A 13,679-nucleotide genomic window follows, 5' to 3' on the forward strand; every position below is an offset into this window, starting at 1 on the left:
GCTCTGCAGGTCTGCAGCCTCCTCCAGCAGCATCTGTCAGGGATCTGGGAGGTGTACCAGTACTACTAGTGGTAGTCCTACTAGTACCAGTACTATTAGTGGTAGTAGTACTAGTACCAGTACTATTAGTGGTAGTAGTACTAGTACCAGTACTGGTAGTAGTAGGAGGTGTGAGCCTGAGGCTCTGCAAGTCTGCAGCCTCCTCCTCCAGCAGCATCACTCAGGGGTCTGGGAGGTGAGAAGCACCAAGACTCAGAGGAAGAAGTCCAGTTAGTGACCTGCAGCTGTGAGACAGGAAGGAGGACAGGAGGAGGGAGAAGCCCAGTGCATCATGGGAGATCCCTGCCAGTCTCGGCCTATAGCAGCAGAGCTGGGGGCGGGGCCAGCCTGAGACCCCCTAAATGTTAGCTTTATCAACAGGGAAAGATTTTTATTCTGGAGAAGCGTGAATTTCACACACATTCTCAGTGGAATCTCAGAATGGCACCAAGTGGAAAGAAAAAAATAACAATGCAAATGATTACATTTACTATCTAACTCTTTCAAAAGTTAGATAGTAAATTTAATCATTTAAATTTAAATTTACTATCTAACTCTTTCAAAAGTTTCCTTCTTGTAGAGGAATTTTGTAGATGAGGGAATTCTTCAGATACCAGAACCGGGCTGGAGACTCAGCGACACTCCACTGGATGTCCACCACAGATGTACGAGGTGGGCTGTGAGATGAAGTCGTGTTCTGCTCCCCCAGGACTTCTGAGTTCCTCCTCCTAAACACTCACACTGGTAATATCAGCGCTGCCAGTAACACCTGGTTGGAACGTTCGTCACAATGCGACCTTCACGCAGTCTCACCACAGCTACGCATCAGGACAACGCTGGCGCCGTTAGTGTCAGCTTCACTGTCAGTGAGTGTTTTAACAACAAAATGACGATTGTAAAAGAATTTATGGACGAGGTGGTGCCCCCTGGCTTCAGGTCAGGGCCGGGGGTCACATCAGCTCTTGACCTTACAGAGGATTTATGAGGATAAGACCAAGAAAGTTAAAACAAAGGGTACCAGATGAAATTCATCATCACCTCTCATACATTAATTGCAGTTTTTTGCTGAACCCTGAATAACTGAACAAGGGGAGCTTTCGTCTCAGAAACAACATGATATTGAAAGAGAATAAAAAGGAAGTAGGATAAGGAGTAAACTCTTGGATACCATAGAATGACGCTAGATACTTCCTCACTCCCCGCTAGTCCTCCATATATTCCACATATTATGTGTGGATTAGATATTCATGATGATATGATACACACACCACCAGTCAGAAGTGTGGCCACGCCTCCTCTTTTACTGGTTCCTCTTTATTTTCATGAGTGTTTACATTGTCGGTTCTCCCTGAAGGCATCAAAACTATGAATGAACACATCTGGAATTCTGTAGTCAACAAAGCGTGAAAGAACTCCAACAGGTTCTATGTTCTAGGTTCTTCTAAACAGCCTCCCTCCGACTCCTGCTCTGCTCACTCTTGGCGTTCTCTCCATGAGCTTCATGAGGTCATCACCTGAAACGGTTCTCCAACAGTCTTGTAGGAGTTGCAGAGGTGCTGAGCACTTGTTGGTCCTTTGACCTTCACTCTGTGCTCCATCTCATCCCAAACATCTGGACTGGGTTCAGGTCAGGTGACTGGAGGCCAGGTCACCTGGGCCGCCCTCCATCACTCTCCTCCTTGGTCAAGTAGCCCTCACACAGCCTATTACCCTCTGAACAATCCTGTCTTTGCTCCATGATTCCATTGATCTGCTTCAGAGATTTGATGTCTTCAGGATGGAACTACAATGTAGCAAGTAGCAGAAACAAAGAGGAAACATTGAATGAGAGGGTGGGTCCACACTTCTGACTGGTTGTGTGTGTGTGTGTGTGTGTGGAGAGTTAATAGAGAAATAGAAATCAATAGAGGGTTAATCTGACTATATACACAGGTGCTGGTCATATAGTTAGAATACCATGAAAAGGTTGATTTATTCCAGTAATTCCACTCAGAAAGTGAAACATATATTCTGTTCATTCATTCCACACAGACTGATAGATTTCAAGTGTTTATTTCTTTTAATTTTGATGATTATAACTGACAACTGATGAAAACCCCTAATTCAGTTTGAGAACATTAGAATATTACTGAAGACCAATACAAAAACAGGATTTTTAGAAATGTTGGCCAAGTGAGAGTAGGAACATGAAAAGTATGAGCAAGTACAGCACTCAATTCTTAGTTGGGTTCGCCTGAATTACTGCAGCAATGCGTCGTGGCATGGAGGCGATCGGTCTGTGGCACTGCTCAGGTGGGAGGAGAGCCCAGGTTGCTCTGACAGTGGCCTTCAGCTCTTCTGCATTGTAGGGTCTGGCGTGTTGCGTCCTCCTCACAAAACCCCACAGATTTTCTACGGGGTTAAGGTCAGGCGAGTTTGCTGGCCAATTAAGAACAGGGATCCCATGGTCCTGAGACCAGGTGCTGGTAGCTTTGGCACTGTGTGCAGGTGCCAAGTCCTGTTGGAAAATGAAATCTGCGTCTCCATGAAGTTGGTCAGCAAAAGGAAGCACGAAGAGCTCTAAAACTTCCTGGTGAACGGCTGCGTTGACCTTGGACCTCAGAAAACCCAGCGGGCCGACACCAGCAGATGACACAGCACCCCAAACCATCACGGACTGTGGAGCCTTTACACTGGACCTCAAGGAACGTGGATTCGGTGCCTCTCCTCTCCTCCTCCAGACGCTGGGACCTTGACTTCCAAAGGAAATGCAACATTTACTTTCATCAGAGATCATAACTTTGGACCACATGTATGTATGTATATAGTCAATTCAGTTCAAGGCAGGTTCATTAGTGTGGCACCAAGTCCCAACCAAAGTTCTGTCCTGACTCTTTCCAAGTAGAGCAGGTCCAGCACCTCCCTCCTTCAATGAACCTCCACCCAACAATTCTCCATCAGCAAGCACATCCTGCAACAGCAGCCACCAGAACCTTCCTTTTCCAGCAGGAAGGTGGAGCAGATCCAGGATCAGTGGGGACGGAGAGAGAGCAGGACAGAGACAAAGACAGAGAATGGAGGAAGACAGAGATAAAGAGAGAAAGGAGGAGAGACTGATGGACAGAGACAAAGACAGAGAATGGAGGAAGACAGAGAGAAAGGAGGAGAGACTGATGGACAGAGACAAAGACAGAGAATGGAGGAAGACAGAGAGAGGGACAGAGATAAAGAGAGAGAGACAGGAGGAGAGACTGATGGACAGACAGGGTCGTGAGCAGGTGGAGCTACGGGTGGCAGCTGGAGCCTCTTCAGGTCTGGAGCCTCCACCAGCAGCACCAGGATCTGGGATGAGGGGAGAAGAAGAGGAGTTAGTAACACGTATGAGGACAGGAAGAGGAGAGAGAAGCCCAGTGCATCATGGGAGATCCCAGCAGTCTGAGCCTATAGCAGCAGGTCTAAGGGCCAGCCTAAGCAGTCCTGAATATAAGCCTGATCAACAAGGAGGTCTTTAGTCTGCTCTTAAAGGTAGAGAGGGGGTCTGGGTCCTGGACTGAAACGGGGAGACGGTTCCACAGGAGGGGAGCCTGATAGCTGAAGGCTCTGGCTCTCATTCTACTGTTAGAACTCTAGGAACCAGCAGGAACCCTGCATCCTGGGAGTGAAGGGTTCTAGCTGGATCATAGGGGACTAGGAGCTCTGTCAGGGATGAAGGAGCCCGACTGTTGAGGACTTTGATGGTAGAAGAAGAATTTTAAATTCTGTTCTGAATCTGACAGGCTATACACTGTTGTGTTCAAAATTATTCAACCCCCACTGCAATAAAGTGTTTTAGCAAGGTTGACATTTATTTTTTATCTTGTCTGTAATCAGATCAGAGAAGGACTTGTAAACCAGACTAAGTACTTGGTCCAACATCCTTTGGCAGCTGGAACAGCCTTCAGATGCGAAACAGCTTGACACAAGTTTCTTGCAGCGATCCCCAGGTCTCTTAGCCCATTCCTCATGGGCAAAAGCCTCCAGTTCATCCACATTCTGGGGCTTGCGTGCTGCAACTGCCTTCCTCAAGTCCCACCAGAGATTTCCAATTGGATTTAAGTCCGGTGATTGCGATGGCCGCTCCAGAATGTTCCAGCCCTTCGTATGCAGCCAGGCTCTGGTAGATTTGGAGGTATGCTTGGGATCGTTGTCCTGTTGGAAGGTCCAACGTCTCCCAGGCTTCAGGTTTGTGACTGACTGCATGACATTTACTCCCAAGATCTCCTGGTAGTCAACAGAATTCATGCTACCTTGCACACGCTGGAGATTCCCTGTACCTGAAGAAGCAAAACAGCCCCAAAGCAGGACTGCCCCCCACCATGCTTCACAGTAGGCAAGGTGTTCCTTTCTTCATCGGCCTTGTTCTTCCTCCTCCAGACATACCGTTGATCCCGAGGCCCAAAGAGTTCCAATTTTGTTTCGTCGCTCCAGAGAACAGTATTCCCAAACCTTTGTGGTTTGTCCACAGGGTTTTTGACTTACTGGAGTCGACTTGTTCTTTAGAGTCGGGGGGGGGGGGGGGGGGGGTCCTGTCATGGAGGCCTTCATCTGGCAGTGTGCGTCTTATAGTCTGAGCTGAAACCGGAGTACCTCCATCTGACAAATCCTTTCGCAGTTCCTCAGCAGTCACCTGGGGATTTTTCTCCACCTGTCACTTCAGGTACCAGACAGCAGTTGCCGTTAGCATCCTCTTTCTGCCACGCCCAGGTCGCGTTTCCACTGTGCCTTTCGTTTGAAACTTGCAAATTATGCTTCCAATTGTGTCTCTTGAGATGTTTAATGTCTTTGCAATCTTTTTCTAACCATATCCTTTCTTATGGAGAGAACTGACCTCCTCTCTTGACTTATCTGACCATTCCCTGGACCTCAGCATGCTGCAGAGGTCCCAGTTAGGCTCTCAGAAAGAGCTGAGGGTCACAGCCCTTTCAACCTGCTTGATTGTTGCTGCTTGTGGTTCTGCTCACATCGACAACTGTTTTCAGTGCCTGATTGAAAACACCTGATTGAAGCTCTGTTCTTAAGAGTGGTGTCTTTAAGGGTTGAATAATTGTGTCAGCGAGGAAATCACTAAAAGGACATTTGATATAGAAAAGCTGTTTTTGTCATTTTAGTTGCATTTAGCTAATTTACAAGTCTGTAAAATTTCATTATGAACACCATTACATGTACAGTATTTGTAGAACTCCCTAAAACCCTTTACAGCATTGGGGGTTGAATAATTTTAAACACAGCTGTGTGTGTGTGTGTATATATATATATATATATATATATATATATATATATATACATACAGTATATATTATTTATATATATATAAAATATATACTGTATATATATACAGTATATATTTATATATATATATATATAATATACTGTATATACAGTATATATATTATATACATACATATATATATACATACACACACACACTCTATATCTCGCCAGGAGCTCAACAGATACCAGGAACTGGAGAGACCAGCTGAGGTACTGCAGGACCTTCAGACTCCAGACTTCCGGTAGAGGAAGTGAAAAGTGAGTTTTTCTGCGACCTAATTTTCCACCAGCCTGCTTCGTCCTGTCAGAAATGCTCAGTTTCATGGAGGCTTCTCCATGGCGAGCGTCAACATGGTCTGAGGTAGAAATCGGACCACTTTTGGTTCCAACAGGTGCATGTTGAGAGTTTAGTTTCCTGTTGGCAGGTGGTGCTTGAGATTGTCCGGTTCCGCTGGTGCGTCTGAGTTCTGTGGCTGTGCCGCAGAAGTCCACAGATGTTGGACAGGAGGAGACAGACATGATGTCAAATACACGGTGCACTGACTGTTTTGAACAAACTTTAATGAAACTGTCAGCCAGGACAGGTGCGACCCAACAAAAGTAAAGTACGATGAGTCTCCGAGCGTCAGTTTGTTTACATTCCTCAACCTCATGACAAATGAACCCGTCACTGAAAAGAAACATGACATACCAGCTTTAATTCAGGAGTACGACATTCACCTTTACAGACGCGACTCCCCGTCCGTGCGAGTCACTTGGGGCACTTCTCCTCGTCGACAAGTGTTCACGCACGGCCCCGATAACAGATTCTCTTTTCCTTTGACTGCAGGTGGACAGACGCCACCGCTGGACTTGTAGAAAACTAACACAGTTACAGACCAACAAAACCAAATGGCTGTTTATTGTTCAACGAAGTAACACAGACATAAAAACATTCAAACTAGGGTATGACGGACAGATCGACAGACAGACAGCAGAAACTACAGCCTGGTCATCTAATACAAACTACTACTAATACACACTCAGCACTCTGAGCAGTACTGTAACACTCCCGTGTACCTACTGGTAAACACACATCTTTTCCCTACTGACCCTAGAAGCTTATGATGTAATCAAAGTAAGCCAGGGTGTGTGTGTGTGTGTGTGTATGGAATGATTATTTCTGGTTATTTCATACAGAATGTGGACGGCTGCTGATCTACATGTCTTCAAAGCACCACTTGTTACCCAGAAAGATCACTGTTGCAAAATGGCCGACCTCCTCACAATATATACAAAAATATAAAATGTAAATAAAAATACAAACAAATTCTCTTTTTAAAAGTATTCTTGTTTTGAAGGGAGGACTGAGGTGTTGAAGGTTTGCTAGAAAACTGGCTGTCTCTCGATGGTGTCATCCTCCGGACGTCCGCCAACTCTACTTGTCTGTCTTCTGCTTCTTGGTGGCAACGTCATCCTGGAGACAAACAGCAGCAGGTTCAAGGTCAACTCACCTCCATGCCACTGCCACAGTACCACAAACACTCTAATAGGCTGGAAGTAGGGAAGGAACGCAGTAATGTGTGTATAATCTGCCAGCCTTCCCTCAGCCTCCTCAACTGCTGTGTCAGGGGAGCTGTTGGAGGTTAGCTGCCTGGCTCAAGAGTACTTCAGCTGCACTTGGTGCTGCTCCCCACTCCCCCCTTGTTCTATGCCAGGGTATCAAACCGAGGGCTCTCTACACCAGCTACCCTCCATGGTGCTTGTTGTGGGGTTCTCCCCCAACAGTGAGCGCTGAGCTAGCAGGCTTCAATGGGAACCCCGAGTTAATGCCCCCCACCCCAATAAGAACCCTCATGGAGGGAGAACAGCCACACTGGCAGGGGCTAGAACCTGTTCTGTCTAGAACCTGTTCTTTGGTGTGCAGTGAAGTCTAGGAGGCCCTCTGGCACCACCCAGTGGCTGCCACAGGAAGTGCAGGTTTGTCACCTTCACTAACAGTTTGGGTTGTTGACTACTTCAGCAACTCCGACATCATGTGATGCACTGTTGCTTCTGGCTGGTCCCGTCTCAGTTCTGGTACCCGGGTCTCTCTCACCTCATAGTCATCATCATCATCCTCAGCTGTTCTCTTTCCCGTGGGCCCATCGAGGTCATCATCGTCATCATCATCTTCATCACCTGAATACACACAGACCATGACAGCACTTGAGGCTGAGAGTGACCCAGATCACAGCGCTCCCATCTCAGTACCTCAGTTCCAGTCTCTCGATCAGGATCAGGACCGCTGTGTGTGTGTGTGTGTGTGTGTTGGCTGACTCAACTTTATCAGCAGGACTGAACACTTACTCACTTTCTCAGTTTGACACTAGGAAGGTAATGTTGTAGTACGCCCCCCACCCCACACACACACTACTGGGCTGATTGCTCCACGGGAGACACTGTCCTCTAGTGGACAGAGCTGTACATGACAGCTTTGACAGGAGTGGGAGTGTGTCTGTATCCGTGTCAAACTTTCAGACAGTTTCTTAATGTTTCATTATTTGTTGTTTCCAGGGACAACGAGAACCAGGACACCTCTGTCCAGTTAGGACACCTACCCTCTCCATCCTCCTCATCGTCCTCCCCCACGTCGTCTTCATCCTCCACCTCGTTGTCCTGCTCTCCGTTCTCCTCGTCCTGACATGGTGAGAGAGTTGGTGAGACACAGACAGTCACGTTCTACAAACGGGGAACCAGAGGAACAGCTCTTACAGTTTTGCCGTTGGCGGTGGCGTCCTCTCCATTCTCCGTCTCCTCGGCCTGCTTCTTCTCCTTCAGCTCCTGAGAGCAACACACAAGCAGGTTATGGTGAACAGGCGTCTCCGTCTTACGCCAGACAGCCACATCCTGCCTGCCGCTGGCGTTTATTCCTTCCCCTATTCCACGACGATTCGTTTGTTGCTGGTAGACGTTCACCCATCAATCAGCTCTCAGACAGAAGCGATTAGCAGCCCCCCCCCGAGACGGCAGGGAAACTTCTCCCTGTCCTCCTCACTTCCCCCAGTTGCGTTTTTAGCAACAGGTGGGGCTTCGAGACTCGAGCCCTCCCATTGGCCGGCTCCTGCTAAGCCCCACCCATTGGTCGGCTCCTGCTAAGCTCCTCCCACCTCCTACCGACTGTGAAACCTGACACCTCTCTGTCAGCGCGAGTCTGGTGGCGACCTCAGACACGCCCAGACTACAACTCCCAGCAGCACCGCGGCTGGTGATGTCGGCTAATCAGAGCAGGAGGCTGAGCGGCTCCTGGACAAAGCTCCCTCTCACACGCACGCACGCACGCACACACGCACGTACATTGTTACGAGTGACATGTCTCGAGCCGACCACATCCGAGAACCACATCCTCCACCTGCCGAACCTGCTCTGCCTCTGCGTGTGCGCGTGTTCCCCGGGGGCACCGACTGTCTAACGTCCCGGAGCGGGGATTTCTGCGCCGTGTCCCTCGCGCCCTCCTGCGGGCTCGCGGTGCCTGCACGCGCAGCCGAGGAGCGAGCGAGCCCTACTTGTTCTCTCGCGCTCCTGCTGCTCGAATAACCGACCGGCGGGGAAAGAACACGGTTTTGCCTCCCGTGTATCAATACTCGCTCGGCACAGTAGCGGGATGCAGTACAAGTACTGCGTTCAGCGGCTCCTCCGGGACGCGCGCGGACGCAACAATAGGAGAGTGTCTTGGCATCCCTCGCGCTCCGAGCCACCGAGTACCGGGACGGCGGGGAACCGGGACCCGCATCAGACAACAGCGATTGGGAGGTTGGTCTCCACCAAATCCCGGAGCAGCGGGTTGAGGAACCCGCGCGCCCCGCCGCCGCGGCCCGGGACGAACCGACTGTTGTTGTTGGTCACGTCACCGATCCGAGATCAGCCCGCGGCGAGACAAAGCGGCCGAGCTGAAGGTGTCACGGAGGATTTAATCCTACCCGGAACATCTGCGGCTTCAAGCCAGCACCCGGGACACACGACCCGGTTCCAACAGTAGGACCCGGAGCGGGGTCCGGTTTTTAACCCGCAAAGGGCTCGTTCTCCTGCACCGAAGCAGGCGGTGGGCGGCAGCCCCCTCCCCCCCGCCCCCCTTAATGACTCCATTCAAGATCGATTCCATCAAATAAAACCAAGAAAATCAATAAACAATGAGGCGCTTAACTTGAACATCAACAACCCTTTAGGGGAGTTTGACCACACACACACACACACACACACACACACACACACACACACACACACACTGGAAGCTGTAGTCGCTCGTGGGTCTAGCGTTAGTAGTGATGCTGGAGCGGCTCCGCGGCCGGACTCGGTCTGGACGGGATGTGTTCGGGTTTTGTTCCTGAACCGGGACCTCCAGCGGTCTGAGGCTCCGAGCATTCACAGAGCTGCTGAACGGACCGATGCCTGACGGCGGCTGAAGTTTCCTCCATTTGCAGGCTGATAATGAGACGCGCCATGTTGGTCGAGCTGGTGACCCACGCGCGCGCGTCTGAAGGTTCAGGGTCCTGGTCTAGTAGCGGCCGGTTCGGCTCCGCCTCAGCAGCAGCTCCTCCACCCGCCGTCTTACCTTGGCGCTCAGCTCCGCGCTGCTCTCCACTTTGCTGTCCGCCATGTTAGTTGATTAATATCCAGTCAGAACGATGCGGGATGAAGAACCGAGCCGTGGGAGTTGCTGGGTGGAGGAGCAGTAATCCTGCCAGCTGCGACTCTCCAGCTCAGCTCCCGCCTTTATACACCATTGGGAGGAGCCAGGGCTCTGGAGGTGAGCGCTGATTGGTCCATCAGCTTTGAAAATATTTCGGCTGCAATTGGCCAGAAGGAAACAATAGACAGCCCTCCCTCGCGCTGGTACCCGGATGAAGCAAATTTAGCCCACGCAAGTTTTTAATCTTTAATCTGACAGTGTGACGGACAGAAGCTCGGTGCACAATGGTGAAATCCCTCACGTGCCCTGTGTTCACACACACACACACACACACACACACACACACACACACACACACACACACACACACACACACACACACACCATCAAACTCACACTATCACACACACTTAACAACCACACACACTCACACATAAATGGGCAAACAATCAGTTGTGCAGGGCTACTCGCGGGTCCAGTAGCAGCTGCTGGTGCTACTAACGGGTCCATTAGCAGCTACTGGTGATACTAGCGGGTCCAGTAGCAGCTACTGGTGATACTAGGGGGTCCAGTAGCAGGTACTGGTGATACTAGCGGGTCCAGTAGCAGCTGCTGGTGCTACTAGCGGGTCCAGTAGCAGCTGCTGGTGCTACTAGCGGGTCCAGTAGCAGCTATTGGTGATACTAGCAGGTCTAGTAGCAGCTATTGGTGATACTTGCGGGTCCAGTAGCACCAGTAGCAGCTCCTGGTGCTACCAGCGGGTCCAGTAGCTGCTACTGGTGTTACTAGCGGGTCCAGTAGCAGCTACTGGTGATACTAGCGGGTCTAATAGCAGCTATTGGTGCTATTTGTGGGTACAGTAGCAGCTCCTGGTGCTACCAGCAGGACCAGTAGCAGCTCCTGGTTCTACCAGCGGGTCCAGTAGCTGCTACTGGTGCTGGTGCTGTAGGACCAGCTGACTCTTCACTGCCATTCATGTGTAAAATATTTACCAGATGCAAAACTTGCTTTTTGCATTGGAGATTTTAACTCAAAGAGACGGAGGCATCAGCCACTCGCTCTTGCTGTATCGGGTCACAGTTCTGGTGCTGCTTCGCCCTGTCCCAACGTTCCTCTGGCGCTGCTGGTCATCCCAACTGCTTTATTTGAATATTATTTTTGAGGAACTGCAGTTTGAAAAGCTTCAATTTCTTTGAATGCAGGTATGAAGACAATTCAAACATAAGAAGTGTACTGCTGTGTACTAACAGACAGCAGACTGAGTGTGGAGGTACTGGTACTGGATATGTGGATTTGCATGTCAGCGTTGATTTCAAAAGCAGAAGTTACTGAAGCTGCTGCTCTGGTGACAGCTACTGCACCAATACTGACATAAGTACTACAACTACTGCCACGCAAGGTTCTTGAATGGAAGTACCCTGACCACAGTATAATTATTACTGCAGTTATTATGTAGAGCAGTGTTACTCCTGTAGTACTACGACTTTACTGCTGTGTAGTACAGCTGATTCTGTTACAGTGCCACTCGTGTCTTTGATGCACCTGTGACGCCTTCTGATACTTCACTACCGGGGGGGGGGGGGGGGGGGGGGGGCATTGTTTTTGCAAATATTTTTGTCCGTTTTTTTTTTAGTGCAGCAATTTACATTGAGACGAGTGAGGGAGGAAATGAGAGGGACGGTGACAGGGAGGGAGAGTGGAGGGGGCGTGGGTAAGGAGAGACAGCGGGGGGGGGGGGGGTCAGTAGAGAAACAAGGAGAAGTGATGAAGAGGATCAAGGTAGCTGACAGAAGGACTTTGGGTTGTTTACCGCTCAGCAGCATCTTTATTATACTGTTTAAAACTACAAAATCAAATCAAATTCCTAAAAGCTCAGGAAGTGAAACCATATAAGGATACGCAGGGAAAGGAATGCAGGTGGATTGTTTGTCCTGCGTCTGACCTTCCAGCTGATAGCGATGGGAGATAAAGCTGCTACTCTCAGCTCTCGTTGTAGCGCCACTGAGGCTGTTGTCCCTCACCAACATGGCTGCTGCTGGAGTCCATATGGCGTTGTGATTGTTGAAGGTTGCCTGTGATTGGCTCGTGAACTGAAGCGAACATAAAGCTGACGCTTTGCAGCCAGTGAGTAGCTGATGAAGCTGTCCATCACCCAGAGCAGCATTCTGGAGGCGGGCGGGGGGAGGGTAGCCAGGAAAGACTGGAGCAAGTCCCAGGAGGAGTGGACCGGCTGCTTCCTGTCCCAGAGTAGAAATGCTGCAATCGCAGCACATACCAGAGAGGAGACATTAGTGAGACATCCGTCCAGCTCTGTCCTCCAGACACAGAGAGATTGTATTGATCAGTGAGCAAGAAGCAAAGGTGACGGACATCTGATCAGCTGGTGCAGGTCCAAACAATTGAGTGTAGGTCATTGACGCTGCAGGATGTGTCGCTGTGACTGAGGCAGCTGAACTGCAGGGGGCAGCAGTTGGACATGGTGGAGGAGGGGACACCTAGTGGACGCTGTGTGTACTGCTGATGACCTGCAGCAGAAAGAACCCTCAGTTAGACAATTGGCCTGATGAAGGGCAGCAGGCGCCCATCCAGGGGTCTGTGCTCCGGCTGCACCCTCAGATGGATGGACGGACGATCTTCTCACGACATTTTATGGCGTTGAAGCCCAGTTTGACTCGACAGCTGACCAATAGACTGAAGACAAGCAGCCGGAGAGAATTCTGTCACGTTCTTTGTTCATTAAATGGATCATTAGCTGCTGCCTCGCTAATCTGCCTGGTGCCCACGAGAGAATATTAAAGGCACCAGACATTAGACACAAGACCGCTGAAGGATGCAGCGCCAAGCACCGTAGAGATGGACCCCCCAGGCCAGGTCCCCACAGGGGGCTACAGTAAAACTGCTCTGAAGGGGTCAGGAGCTGCTATGTAGCTGTGGTTGTCATGATGAGTCCTCCAGGCCATTACTGAGCAATAGTTAATCACAGTTAATTAACCGTAGTTAAGTTTTTGGTTTCTACCAAGAACAGATTCATAAAATAAAATACAGTTTTTATGAAGACATGTAGAAATCCTGAGTGCCTTCACCACATTGTCTGCTGTTGTTCAAACAGCAATCTGACCCAAAATTTAGCATGTTGTTCCTTCGATCATGAGATCTTGTGATCATGTGATACCCCTTCACCAACAGTACAAAATCTAAAACAAATAAATCACAAACAGCATTGGTGACATTGTCTCTGTGGCTGTAAGACACCAGAAATCCAAAGATGAGGTAAAACTGCAGAATGCAGGTATAGTCTACTCTAATAGTGATTGGCAGAGTGCTGCACACATCTGGAGGCACAGCTGGAGTGAACTGTAGCTGTTAGCATGAAGTTGCTAACAGCTAGCACACGTTAACACAGGGACCACGTCCATGTCACAGTAGTTTCCTCCATAAACGTGCCCTCATGATGGAGAAGTCGGCCAGAGTGACCGAGCAGCATCAGATGCTGGGAGCTCGGAGGAGGGATGAAAGATTCCGCTGTCAATCAAATTCAGCTTTCACCGGTTTTTATCCTTTGATTTGTTTTTTGGTTGATTAACCCTCAAAATGCTGGAGAGGAAGGAACCCTGGACTGGAACATCACGCTGCTTCATGGCTAAAGTCTGCATGACCCCTTTTATCTCAAGTTTATTTTCATCATGAACACAGTATCACCATT

General features: G+C 49.4%; 1 protein-coding gene and 1 long non-coding RNA gene across 2 annotated transcripts; one reads left to right on the forward strand and one right to left on the reverse strand.

Moving 5' to 3' along the window:
• Positions 1-82: 82 nt before the first annotated feature.
• LOC147250103 (uncharacterized) lies at positions 83-5,568 on the forward strand. The gene is made up of 3 exons (XR_015119325.1): positions 83-711; positions 794-905; positions 5,500-5,568. It is a non-coding gene; the product is annotated as an uncharacterized LOC147250103 (long non-coding RNA).
• A 304-nt stretch (positions 5,569-5,872) lies between these two features.
• ptmaa (prothymosin alpha a) lies at positions 5,873-10,051 on the reverse strand. The gene is made up of 5 exons (XM_086225115.1): positions 9,899-10,051; positions 8,062-8,130; positions 7,908-7,986; positions 7,406-7,488; positions 5,873-6,784 (listed from the first exon to the last, which is right to left on the reverse strand). The coding sequence occupies exons 1-5, from the start codon at positions 9,941-9,943 to the stop codon at positions 6,746-6,748; spliced, it is 315 nt and encodes a 104-aa protein (XP_086081241.1). The 5' UTR covers positions 9,944-10,051; the 3' UTR covers positions 5,873-6,745.
• Between the last annotated feature and the right edge of the window lie 3,628 nt (positions 10,052-13,679).

Source organism: Aulostomus chinensis, chromosome 14, assembly GCF_037954235.1.
Source record: "Aulostomus chinensis isolate RoL2024-O1b breed Wild chromosome 14, RoL_Achi_v1.0, whole genome shotgun sequence".
NCBI classification, from domain to species: domain Eukaryota; kingdom Metazoa; phylum Chordata; class Actinopteri; order Syngnathiformes; family Aulostomidae; genus Aulostomus; species Aulostomus chinensis.